The sequence below is a fragment of the Rhinatrema bivittatum genome, chromosome 8 (assembly GCF_901001135.1).
Source record: "Rhinatrema bivittatum chromosome 8, aRhiBiv1.1, whole genome shotgun sequence".
NCBI classification, from domain to species: Eukaryota; Metazoa; Chordata; class Amphibia; order Gymnophiona; family Rhinatrematidae; genus Rhinatrema; species Rhinatrema bivittatum.
In genome coordinates, this window is record NC_042622.1 from 141,041,881 (window position 1) to 141,054,790 (window position 12,910).

Genomic DNA, 12,910 nt, shown 5'->3' on the forward strand with positions numbered 1-12,910 from the left:
CAAAGCACGTTCAAGCAGTATTATCTAAATTATCAAGGCTGCTCATACCATAAAAATGTTGCTGGTAGTATTACTATCCTTCACATAAGGCTTGAGGGTAACCTGCATGGAGTGGTAGTTACTACCATAAGAAACTTGTTGGACAGACTTTGGTATTTGGACAAAATTGGTATTTGGTATTTGGACAAAATTTGGTATTTTTCTGCTATCAATACTATGTAATCACATTCACATCTCTCATTGAAAATATCCTGGATACACAGCTTATATTTGATTTGGTACCAAAATGAACAAAATGCTGTTTTGGAAGTGTAAGCAATGTATCCATGATATTTCGATGGTGGATGTGAAGCAGATTCTCTAATGCAAAGTCACTTAGAAACACGGATCCATGTCTGGGTTGAAACATTCATTAATAGATCTTGAGAAGAATATATTTCAATGATCAGAACAGATAAGTTAATCTGACTTGGAAAACTGAAATAACAAGTGGGGTTAAAGCATTTGCTATGAGACTTCAATGAATACATAAGAGGAATTTCATTTGCAAAAAAAATAACCAGAAAAAAAAAGCCTTAATAATCTAACTGGTGATTATGCATAAGGCAATGAAGGCATTTTATAACCTGTAGTGCCTAATGTGATGGTCTTGGCTGATAGTATATTAAATACACTTGATTTAGTAAGAGAAATAATTTGGTTTAGAATATCCATTTTTTTCCTTTTCTCCTTCCAAGGATGCTTGTGTTTAGTATGATAACTTAAATTCATTCAATATATACCAATTGGGCATGCAGATTTATTGCCAGATGAAGATTATTTGGTTTTGTGTATGTTTTGGAGAATAGTATCCTTTTTTTTTTTCTGTTCATTAGGTATTGGATCTCCATGACAATCAGCTGACATTGCTTCCTGGTGATATTGGTCAGTTGACATCCCTTCAGGTAAGGAAATAGTTCTTCACTAAGGGGGGTGATGTGTTCTTACTGCTAGAGGTGGTAACAGCCAGAATTCAGGTGTGTTTAGGACAGTCACTGGGAGTGGTGATAGGGGTTCTGCAAACTCACCCTAAATTCCTTCTGAATGTGGTATCTGCTTTCCACATTAACCAGGCTATTGACTGCCAACATCCTTGCCAAGACTGCATGAGCACAAAGGAGAACAATTCTTTACCCTTTGGATTGCAAGAGAGCCTTGACATATTACCTAAAGAGGATGTAACCTCGCTGTCAAGTTTCTCAACCGCTTGTGACCTTTTGTTTCCAATGATTGGGAAGGGTAATTGCCAAATAAACTGTGTAATTGGCTAGCAGATTGTCTCTTGCAGTATTTATTTATTTATTTATTTAACAGTTTTATATACCGACCTTCATAGTAAATAACCATATCGGATCGGTTTACAATTAACAAGAATAAAAACTGGGGTAACTATTCAAGTAAACGAAAGATAAACAGTAGATAGGAATGAGTCAAAGTTACAATCAACAGGGAAGAGAACTTGGAAGCTTGCAACAAGCTGGAAAGAAGATAAGGCAGGAAATAAATATGAAGTGATACCATAGGGCATACGGGTTAAAGCTTAATGGTGCTTTAACCTGGGAGAGTCAGAGTATTATATGCTAGCTGGTTTTCAGATTACATACTTTATCAAGGCTCATCAGGTGAGAGCCATGGTGACTTCAGTGGCTCATCTGAAGGCCATTTCTATTGTAGACATTTGCAAAGCTGCTACTTGGCCATCTGTGTACACCTTCACATCCCATTACTATCTGGACAGCAAGTCTTAAGGAGACAGTAACTTTAGGTAATTAGATCTGCACAGCCTATTCACCTAGTAGTCCACTGACCACCTGGTGGAGCTGGGTTATCTTTCAAGCAATTGCTCCACAATTCAACCCTCAGCTTGGGATTTATCTCACATTGTGGCAGATTTATTCCTGTTTGTCGATGGAGAAAGCAAGTTTGCTTTACTTGTAAACAGGGTTCTTAATAGGCAGCAGGATGAATACATCAGTCTGCCTCCCTGGAGACTCAACTACCATGTTAAAACTTAAGTTCTGAAAGAGACCAAGGCAGTATGCATGCACAGAAACTCCTGTGCATGCTCAGTAAGACTTTTTACTGAGCTCTGAGAGCTGGGTCCACATTGGTGCCATCGGATGACATCACCCATGTATTATGGCTAATTCATCGTACAGACTATGGAGAATCCTGTTTGCAGGAAAGCAAACTTGTGTTTTTGGGCTGAGCTGCCACTCTGTGCAGATTACCCTAGTACTTCATTAACATCCTCTTGTATAGATTCCCTATTTACCCCATGCCTTTTAAATTCTATTACTGTTGTCTTCAATACCCCTTTTAGTAGGGCATTTCAGGCATCCTCTCCATGAAAAAATATATCCTGATGTTCTTTTCACAGTGGAGGTGGTGGAGACAAAAAAAATTGTAACTGAATTCAAAAAAGCATGGTGTGATGGAGTGTACCGACAACTCCTGCATTCTACCTTAAGGAGCTCAATTCAGATTTCTAACCCAGTCCTACCATAAGAACCCAGGCCTACAAAGCTGTGGAGGCCTCGGGGAGCTGATAGGACCTTCTAGTATATTTGTACGGCGTATCTTTACCTGACAATATTATCTGATGCAAGGTGAGCCACTATTGTTTCTGTAAGATGCAGCACTGTAAATAAATGCTTGCACCATAACTAGACTAGTCAAGTCTCCTTGTGTTCCTGGACTATTCCCAAGGCCGCAGCAGGCCTGAATACGCTACACATAGGTTAAACATAGAGAATGGCTACTGGCAAAGAGTAGGGCTTTTACCTGCAGACTTTTCACCAGTTTCCAAAGGGAAAGTGTCCATGTACTTTCTCTTTGATTATTATCCCACTAAAACAACCTGCACATATCTTACACCTGCTACTGTGTGCGCATAGTATTTTTTTTTCAGGGGAAAAATAAAAGCATACTTTTTGAAAATGGAAAAATATGCCCATAATTCTCCCCCTCCCCCCCCCCCCCCACCAAAAATGCCTCTTCAAACTGCAAGCCCTATGCATATACCTTTACCCTGATATCATGTGGCGAGTTTTGTAAAAGACAATGGTAAAGCAATATTTTATTTGCTGAAATGGCTATAAAAATTAACCTCCTTTAGACAACGTCAAGTACTTTATCAATTGAGATGAGGTACATATCCAAGACACTTGAAAACAAAATTTTGGTCAAAATTATAGCAGCAGATTTAAGACATAAAGGGATTATTTTGTAACTGTCTAGATTGGATTAAAGTCTGTGGGTACTTTTTACCCACAGACTTTTTTCACTAGTTTTCAAAGGGTAAGTACAAAATTATTCTCTCATATTTACCCAAACATATTTATGCCTGCTAATATGTATGGCATAGATTTTTGTTTGGTGAAAAATTACCTGCATACCTTTGAAAATACAAAAGTATGCCGATAAGTACAATCCCTTCCCCAGGATTACCTCTGCTCACTGTAGTTAAACTTAACATGCATTCAGACTATATGCATGTAAGTTTACTATCGGGTGGACCCAACAAAAGTGGTCCCAATTTGCTTAAAACTGCTAATATCGAAGGATAAATTCAGCCATCATGAATATATTCTTCATACCTGACCAGATTCTTCTTTTTCTTCCCTAGGTTTTAAATGTTGAAAGAAATCTGTTGTCATCTCTTCCAGAATCGATAGGAAACCTCATTCAGTTGCAGACCCTCAATGTGAAAGGTACAGAATGATTTGACTTTGCTTCAAAGTTTGGCACCTACTGAGCAAACAAATATTGACCAGATATATTCAGGCACCAAAACAGGATGACTGCAGGAAAGGTGAATAGGATGGACCCAGAAAAATTCAATTCGAAACTGTCAATTGCAAGTGTGGTAAATGCTAAAACAGTTGGTCCGATGACATCTCTGCTAGCAGATTTGAGTTAAAAAAAATATTGGCAAGGTGCTAAACTTGTCTGAAGATCTCAGGCATGAAATCTTGGGCCAGATAGTTATTGAGATAAGAATGAAGATGCTCAAACGAGATGGAGTAATGGGAACTTGTGCACATCTCACAGGGTCTTATAAAAGGAATGGGGAACATAGCTCATAAGACCAAGTAATAAGTGCCATGAGCACAGATAAAAAATCTCTACAGACCCAGTAACTGGAATAGTGAGCACAGCTCACAAGATGCAGTCATGGTGAGCACAGCTCACAAGACCCAGGAACTGGGAGTGCAGCTCAGAAAACCCTGTAGCAGGATTAGTAACAGAAACCATGAATAGAACTCCCTTCGCAGCCCTTGGTGTGACTCCTACTCATAATGAGGGCGAGAAGCAATTTGATGCAGTTTTGTTCCACATTGACTAAGCAGGAGAAGATACTTGAGATTCAAATTTGATGAAATCAGTGGCTCGAGGCTGGCACAGCACTACTGGGAATGGAGAGGAAAGACCTGGGTTGAATTCCCAAGTTCTTGGGCCATTGATCGAGGATAATGGCTTTAGCTCAGCAGCTCCTCTCTTCTGTTTCACTGTGTGCTTGTCTAAGTAAACGCTGCCACCAGAGCTGCTCTCAGAAGGCCTGGTTTATATCACAATGCTCTTTGGTTATTTAACTGCTGCTGTTGTGGAATAATGGAAGCATATTAATAGGTCGTTTATGACAGGATAATGTTTTCAGTTTTGGCTCAGTATTCATACTGCACCATGAGACTGTAGTCTGCTAGGACCTATTTTTTCCAAGACCATATCTTTAGGGAGCTCGCTTTTCAGCTTTGCATCGTTTCTGCCTTATTTTTTTCATAATTCACTCCTACCCGTTCAGTGTGAGGGCATTGGAGCTGAATTTCTGCTGCCCTCAGTTGTTCACTTTAATAGAATTTTCTCTGCATTGGATTTAAATTAAAAGTGAATACAAACTAAAGTACAGTGCCTTCTTCAGGTGCTAGCTGAAAGTTCATGTGTACATCAAGATTTGTTTTTGCTTAATCAGATGTGTAGTTGGGTTTCTTTTTATACTTACCTCCTGATTTTCTTGTGTGCAGGCAATAAACTGAAGGGATTGCCCAGTACAGTGGGAGGGCTACGGAGTTTGCGGACCCTGAATATTAGTGAGAACCGGCTGCGTGAGTTACCTTCGACGCTAGCTCATGTTCGGACACTGGAGGTAAAAAGTGCAGGGTGCTTTGCCTTTCCCTTGTTGGATTTCAGAAAAAATACACACACACTCACACACTCACACTCACTCTCACTCACACTCACACTCACACACACACAGATGCGCTTTCATTGATAGGTTCTGTTTTGCTTAGTGAAAAGAATGAGCCATACCCTTTGGCTACATAATAAGTATAGCCTTTAAAATGCATCTCTCCACTGAATACCTATTATTCTGTTTCATCCTGTTACACTAGTCCAGTCAGGATGAGTGGGGTTATGTTCCCCTACCAGCAGATAGAGGCAGAGAAAACAGTATTCCTGGGAGACATCATCACCATTAATTATAGGTGGTTCAGCACAGAAACATCTCAATATTTCTCTGTGTCCAGCACAAGTGGTGCAGCAGGATTTCTTCAGGAACTGACTGAGTCTTGGGGACAGGCCTCTGTTATGCCCAGGAGAGCAAGCCCATGGACGGGGTTCCCAGTCCCAGAGAAGAGTAGGGGAAAGATATTTTAACTTCTTCTCCTTTGGCGGTCCATTGAAAAATATTTTAAAAAAGACCCAGAAGCAGTTTTGAATCTCTTTTATGGGGGGTTCTCTTATTGCCTTTGCCCCCTCCTCTGCTCCAAAGCCTGCACCTATTTAAAAAAAAAAAAAAAAAAAAGCAAGCCAAGGCATTTGAAGTGCTGGCAGAGGAAAGCAAGAGGCTGTTTGACTTTTCTGCTTGGGGAGTGTACGTTTTTTCTTTTTGGACGGTGCAATTTGAGCTGTTTTGGAGACTCTCATGAAGGCCCAGTGTGACCAAGTGTGAAAACTGTGCAATTGCATAGGGAGACACACCCGGGTGGGCGGCGTCAGGAGTTATCAATGGTGGAAGAAGCAGGAGGCCCGTGCAGCCACTGGTGGACCCCATCCCACTGGCGGCAGAAGAATCAGAAAGCCCATGCGGCCACCAGCGGACTCCATTCCATTAGCGGCGGAAGAAGCCCGTCCTGTAGTTCTTTACATGCTGGCCCCGCGGTAATGCAATACTTGCAGGCTAGCACTTCTTGTATTCTCATCTTGTGCATTGTGAGATGACAATCCAGGCCTGCTTAGGATGGGTTTGAATATGTATGTATGTGCACGTGTATGCATGGGAGCCTTCCTGGGATGGGTAGAGTATGTGTGTGTGTGTGAGAATGGGAGCCTGCCTGGCATTTGGGTGGATGTGAATGGGAGCTTACCTGGGGGGTGTGGGTGTGAATGGGAGATCGTCTGGATTGTGTGTATGAGAAAGAATGGGAGCTGCCTGGATTGTGTGTCTGTGTGAGAGAGAGAGAAAGAATGGGGCTGCAGGCGGATACCAACCTGCCAGCAGCTAAAATGAAGAGGAGGACCCGGGGCTGCTGGCAGATCCCCAACCAAAGAAGAGCTGGAAATGCCTGTGGGTTTGTCTGAGAGGAAGTATGTGTGTGTATGAGCATGTGTATGTGTGTAGGTAATTATAAGAAAGAGAGGATAAAGTCTGTGCCCCCCACGCCCACTAATCCACGACAATCTCAGGGTGACTGGAAATCAAAAATTCCCAGGTATGGAGACCATGAATTTTTAAAATCCTTTTTAATTTTATTTTTCGGGTGTTATTTAATGTGTCTGCTATTTTGAAATATTTTATTGGTGTTTGGATCATTTAAAAAAAAAAAAAAATTGTATGTGTTTTTAATTATTCAGTCTTTTATTTGTCATCTGATTTTGGAATATTATTATTATTAGCATGTCTTTACTATTATCATTATGTATTTATTTTATTTCTTGTTTATTGTTTGTGTGAGGAATGGTGATGGGTTCTGATTGTTATTGTTTCACTACATAGGTAGTCTGGCTTCTTGTGGTTTCCAGTTCAGGTTTTGTCCCATTTTATATTTCTACTTTATGGTTGCTCTATTTATGTTCTGCATGTGTGACTGAGGTGAGGTATTCTCCTAATAGGAAGAGTATTAGGGCTTTCGGAGGGTCTTGCTCTCACACAACACACGTTACAATAGGCCTAATACCATATGGGGTCCAAGTGTGTGTTTACAGGATTACTGAGCATCACAGCAGTGCATGTAAATATAATGTGATATTTTTACGTAAGATGTTGTTATGAATGCATAACTCTTAACTGTATGTATGGAGCAGGCCGAGGGGGGAGGTTGGGAGGTGGAGGGGCATTATGCAAGGCTATAAGGTTCGCCTAGGGCATCTAATACCTGGGGGGGAGGGGGGCGGGATGCTATCAGTTTTCAAAGTTTGTATCGCTGAAGGGAGCTGGGATTTTTTTTGGTGGGCCTGGGACAGACAATGAATGAACAGTGGGGAGGGGGGAGCAGTACAGTAATTGTTTGCACAGGGCAGCAAAACATTTTGCACCGGCCCTGCTCTCATGCTGTGCGGCCTTGAGAGGGAAGTGCAGGGCCCACTCATGGGGAAAGTCTGAGCATGGCTGCCACGGAGGAGCCTATGGCTGCAGCCCTCTTTTTTTGCCGCTCTGTGCAGCCTGTGTCAAGGCAGTGGATGTTCTTGGTGCATCTTACAAGGCCTCAGAAGGGCTATCTGCAACCCCTTTAGGGGAAGTGGCCATTTGGCGGGGGGAGAGGGTTTGGCGATCGTGGTCGCCATGTTGGGTTTCTCTCTTATAGAGGTTTTATTTGGGCAGCTTCCCTTTAGATACCATGGAGGCTTCAGGGATCCACCGGCTTTTAGCCTCCATGGGTGGATGTGTTTTTTTGGTTTTTTTTAAAGAGGCTCTTTCTAGCCTAGGAATAGATCTTCTCCTCTGTTCTGTCACTGCCTACACCAGGCTTCCTGTACATTACATAAACCTTGGGAGCAGGAGTAGGCTGCCAGTGAGTTTAGACTCTGCATCTCAGTCGTAGCTGAGTATCCAAATCCTTAGCAAGAGGTCTGAGGGAGCAGCAGGGTTTTCCCTTAACAGACCCAGAGTAGGCACAGGGAGATCTAGAGCCCCTGTTCCCTCTAAGCTGTGCGTGTGTGCATGCACAAATGTCTTGAACAGTGCACTTAAGAAATCCTGATATTATTTCTATTATGGCTCATAGCGCACAAATTTGAGCTTAGTTTGTAAAAAGCTGCACAAAGAAAACTTTTGCGCACTAACCTTTCATAAATTAGAGGGAGCATTTCCTAGAGGTTGTGCCAGATTCTGCTGTTACTGTCTTGGTGCAGAAGGAACACTCCCCTCTGATAGGGACATTGTTTTTCTTAGTTCACTTGTTGCCATAAGCAGAGATTGTGGCTCTCAAAGCTCAGATGGTCTCTTCTCTGAGCCTGAGACACCATTATTAGAGAGATGCATAAATCTCCTAAAGCTGTCTTCCCTCGAAGCTGGTGGTAGGGGACACTTCTAGCACAACTTTGGGCAAACCAATGTCCAGAGAAAAAGTAGTACTTCACTAAAACAAAATCCGTAGGACAGAGAAATTCTGTTACTGTAGGAGCATTTTTTTTTTTTACTTTGGCAGCCCTGGCCATCCAAGATTTTTCTTTTATAGTGCTTTGTTGGCTCAGGCCTTTTGCGCTGGATTCAGCAGCTTCCGGAGAAGGCAGTGGTAGCTAGGATGGAATCTGCCATCGCTTTCTTGGCTGCTGCTGTATATGATATTTTCCAGATTTCCTCTAAATCAAGGGCTTTACCCTTAATAGCTAGGAAGCCCCTCTGGCTCTGTAACTAGATGGCAGAGTCATTGTCTAAGTCTTATTTCAGGCAAGCTACCTCTTCAAGGTAAGAGACTTTTTGGTTCAGAACAGGAGCAGTCATTTTAGGCTATTGAGGATCTGAGAAAGCAGCAGCTTCCCGAAGATAGCAGTTGCTCCCTTCTCTCATTTTTCTGCTCTGGAGAAGGTCCGATCAGTCTCAAGCCTTTAGATGTTACAGGCCTAGTAGACGGTGATAATGTTCCTTGCAGGCTCTGGAAATGGGCCAGTCTTTTCATGGCTGCAAGAGACCGAGTCCAGAGCTACCCACTGCCTCTGAATCTGGTCGTGTCCTACAATGTGGCGCAGCAGGTTTACACTCTGATACTGGCATTATGCAGTCATTTTCTATAGGTTTTAACGGCGATGAACTCTGATGTACAATCCCAAAAACAGTGAAAAAAGGTACCATCACCACAAGCACACTTCAAGCATTGTGGCGATGGTGCGAACTTCATTTGGTGTGCTCGAATCGGGGTAATATAGCTCATCCAAAGAAGTCTGTACTGTGTTTCTTGTAAAAGTACATTTTCAGATATTATTGTCAACTCTTTAAAACAGCTCTCAAATTCTGCATATGTTAAAGCAAACAGGGGCCACCCTTGCCATCTAGCATATAAGGAAGTACTCAGGCTGGTGCTTAGGAGATGGAACCCATGAAAGGCTGTAGGATGAGAAACTTCCTGGTTTGGTGACAGTAAGCAGGGTCTTCTCAGGCAATCATTTTGTTAAAGACACCTCAGTTTGTGGAGCTGCTGTGCTTGGAGATGCTATCTTTCATATTGTAATATAGTAGGATGGTTTGTAGATTGAAAATCTTTAATTTTGTTCCTGCTGATGAAAGACTAGAGGTTTGTGTTGTTTGTTTTGTAGACCCTAACTCTGGATGCTGCCCTCATGACTTATCCTCCAGCTGGTGTTTGCACTGAGGGTATGGAGTCTATCCAGCAGTTCCTGTGCAAAGGTAATATAAGCATGATTAGTCTTTACTGAGCTTGATTTTATTGTATTTATTTACATGATTTATTACCTCCATTCTTCAAAAAGATTGCGGCAGGGAACACTCATAAAATTCCATAAAATAATCACAATGCTAACAATATAACAATTCAATCACACACAGTGATCCGGCAATTATAGAACATTACAAAGCCCAGAAGGAGAAGACCAGCAGTTGTAATAAGTTACTAGAAGAGTAAAAACATAGGCATGGGAGCAAATAAAATGTTCCAAATAATTATTCAGTTATATTAAAATCTTCACGAAATAAGTTTTTTAATTTTCTAAATTGCACCAAGTCTGACATTAAGCCAGGGCTTCCCAAACCTGTTCTGGGGATTCCCAGAACCAGTCAGGTTTTCAGGATATCCACAATGAATATGCATGAGATAAATTTGCATGCCATGGAGACTCTGTATATGCAAATTTATCTCATGTGAGGTCCCCAGGGCAGGTTTGGGAAGCCCTGCATTAAGCGAAGACATTCCAGAAGTGAATTCCAAACGACTGGTCTGTTTGTTCAGGTAGGAATAGGGAAAAGGCAGAGACGAGATGTAGTATGAAGTACAAAGTATGTAAAATACAAAAAAAATAGATAAATTGATTACAATGATAAGAAACAGCTAAACAGAAGTTTTAAGAAATATTCTTAGGAGTCAAGATGGCAGAAAATTTCTAAATGCTGCCTCTTTTATCTTTCAAGTTTTCCTCTTGTTCCATGGGCAAAAGGAAGGAGAAGGCTGGAGTGTTCCCTGCTGAGGATTCTGCTTTCTCTTCTTTTGATCCTATGGATCACTTTTTGTTGTGGCCAGCATTTTTGCCGCTCGAACTTAGCTCTGAAGCCACATCTTTGGGAATTGCAAGCGAAGAGGTTCTTCCCGCAGTCTCTACAGACACATAGGGACAGATCTTTAAACCTGCGCGCGGGTGTAGATTTGTTAACGCAACCCAGCACGAACAAATCTACGCCCGATTTTATAACATGCGTGCGCTGCAGCACACATGTTATACAATCCAGGGTCGGCGCATGCAAGGGGGTGCACAATTGTGCAACTTGCGCGTGCTGAGCCAGGCAGCCTTCCTCTGTTCCCTCCGAGGCCGCTCCGAAATTGGAGCGGCCTCGGAGGGAACTTTCCTTCCGCCCCAGCCCTATCTAAAACCCCCTCCTTACCTTTACCGGGAAAGTTACGCCTGCCTCCCGGCTGTTCCAGAGGCCTCTGTCCCGCCCATGGCCCCGCCCCCGGAACGCCCCTGTTTCGAAGCCCCAGGACATATGCGCGTCTTGGGGCTTGCCCACGCCGCCAAGCCTATGCAAGATAGGCCCAGCGCGCACAGGGGCAGCTTGGGGCAGCTTTTTGGGGGTTACATGCGTATCTTACGCACTTAACCCTTTGAAAATCTGCCCCTGAGGTTTTGCTTTTGCCAGAGTAGCAGGAATCACTGCTTCAGCCTAGCAGTATGCACAATGAGCCTTTGGAGTTCCAGGGTTTGTCGTCAAGCTCAGATGACTACCTTTCTGCTATGGTGGTTAGAGGAGTCCTTCCATTGGCGTCCTTCCATCGGTGTCCAGTATGCAAGAGGATTCTGCTGGGACCCATGTAGTCACTGAGAAGCTAAGTGGAGGTAATTTGGGGAGCTTATCCATTATAGTGGACAGTGAGGCTGCTTTGAGACTGGCTACTTTAAGCTATCTCTGTTTTTTCTTGGAAGGCATCTGGGATGTAATCAATGGCATGTTTAATCAAATGTTCCTTTTCCTCTCACAATATCAGTCTCTCTTTGGTCACGTACAGGACAATCAGAATTATTTCTACAGTGCAACAAAAAGTTGAAACATTAGAAGGTAAAGTTTCAGCAATACAGGATCTGGGGAACTCTTTAGTTAAAGGATATTCTTAAAGTCAGTATAGGGTTGAAGCCCTTGAGAAATCCTTAGGATGTAAGAACCTTAAGCTTATTCATTTTTGTAAACAAAAATTTGTGATTACCTTTGGAAATGTTTAAAAAGTATCTTTTGGAGTTTTTGAATGTACCTGAAAATTTAATTCCCCCAATATCTAGAATTTACTATATGCCACCGTATAAGAAATTAGATGGGATGGAATTACTTGAAGCACAAACATAGCTGGACTTTTCTAATTTGACCGCTGTACTTTAAAAAAAAAACCAAAAAAAAACCAAGCAAAGAAGAGATATTTTAAACTCAGTTAGTTTCCTGTCAGACTGAGATTATCTGTTAAAATCGATTTTCTGAAGAGGAACAATATGTTTCATAATTTAAAGGTTGATATGTACCCGGATGTAGCTAAGGCTACTAAACTTAGGCCTGGATTCACTATTCTATTGTTCATGTTTCATTATTCCTTGTAAATATTCTGCATTATATCAGAAAACTTATAAATTTAAAAAAAAAAATTCTTTATATATTTCTTTTTTACAATGATGGGTTGAAAATATGCTGAAAGCGCTCTCTTACAGCAATGTATATGCAGTAACTTTGATGAGGTTTCTGCACTTTAAAGGCTTGCAATGAAAGGCTGCAGAAAGATCCAGTTGAGATTTGCTATTAGTATCTTTCTATTAATAGCTATAAGTCCCTTGTTAACATACTAACTCACATTTGAGAGACTAAGATACTAACATTCTTTGGCTTAAGAACGAGATTTATTTTAAGCGTGGTATAGGCAAAAACTATCCAGAGATTTGGATCACACTCTAGACCTAATATTTGCAAATACCAGTAATTTCTTAATCAATACGCCGCACACAATATTGCCCTGGTCTGATCACCAGTTAATAAAGGCAGAAATTGCTATCGCCAATCAAATCCATAATAAAATAGATAAGCACACTTTTGCCTTCAGGAAAAAGATAGAGATGGAAGTACTAGCTGAAGCAATAGAAAATAAATCAAACCAATTTCAGATTGGCTTTTGATTCCTGGGATAAAATTGTCATTGACATTGCTGAAAACCTTAATCCTTTCCAGATG

General features: G+C 41.6%; 1 protein-coding gene across 3 annotated transcripts in view; it reads left to right on the forward strand.

Moving 5' to 3' along the window:
- Positions 1–12,910, forward strand: part of LRSAM1 (leucine rich repeat and sterile alpha motif containing 1) — a 169,151-nt gene that overhangs the window by 45,051 nt on the left and 111,190 nt on the right. For all 3 annotated transcript variants that reach the window (XM_029612087.1, XM_029612088.1, XM_029612086.1), the window contains exons 6-9: positions 876–944; positions 3,668–3,752; positions 5,064–5,185; positions 9,793–9,883. In XM_029612087.1, coding sequence (XP_029467947.1) covers positions 876–944; positions 3,668–3,752; positions 5,064–5,185; positions 9,793–9,883 — 367 coding nt within the window. The remainder of the gene's footprint in view (positions 1–875; positions 945–3,667; positions 3,753–5,063; positions 5,186–9,792; positions 9,884–12,910) is intronic.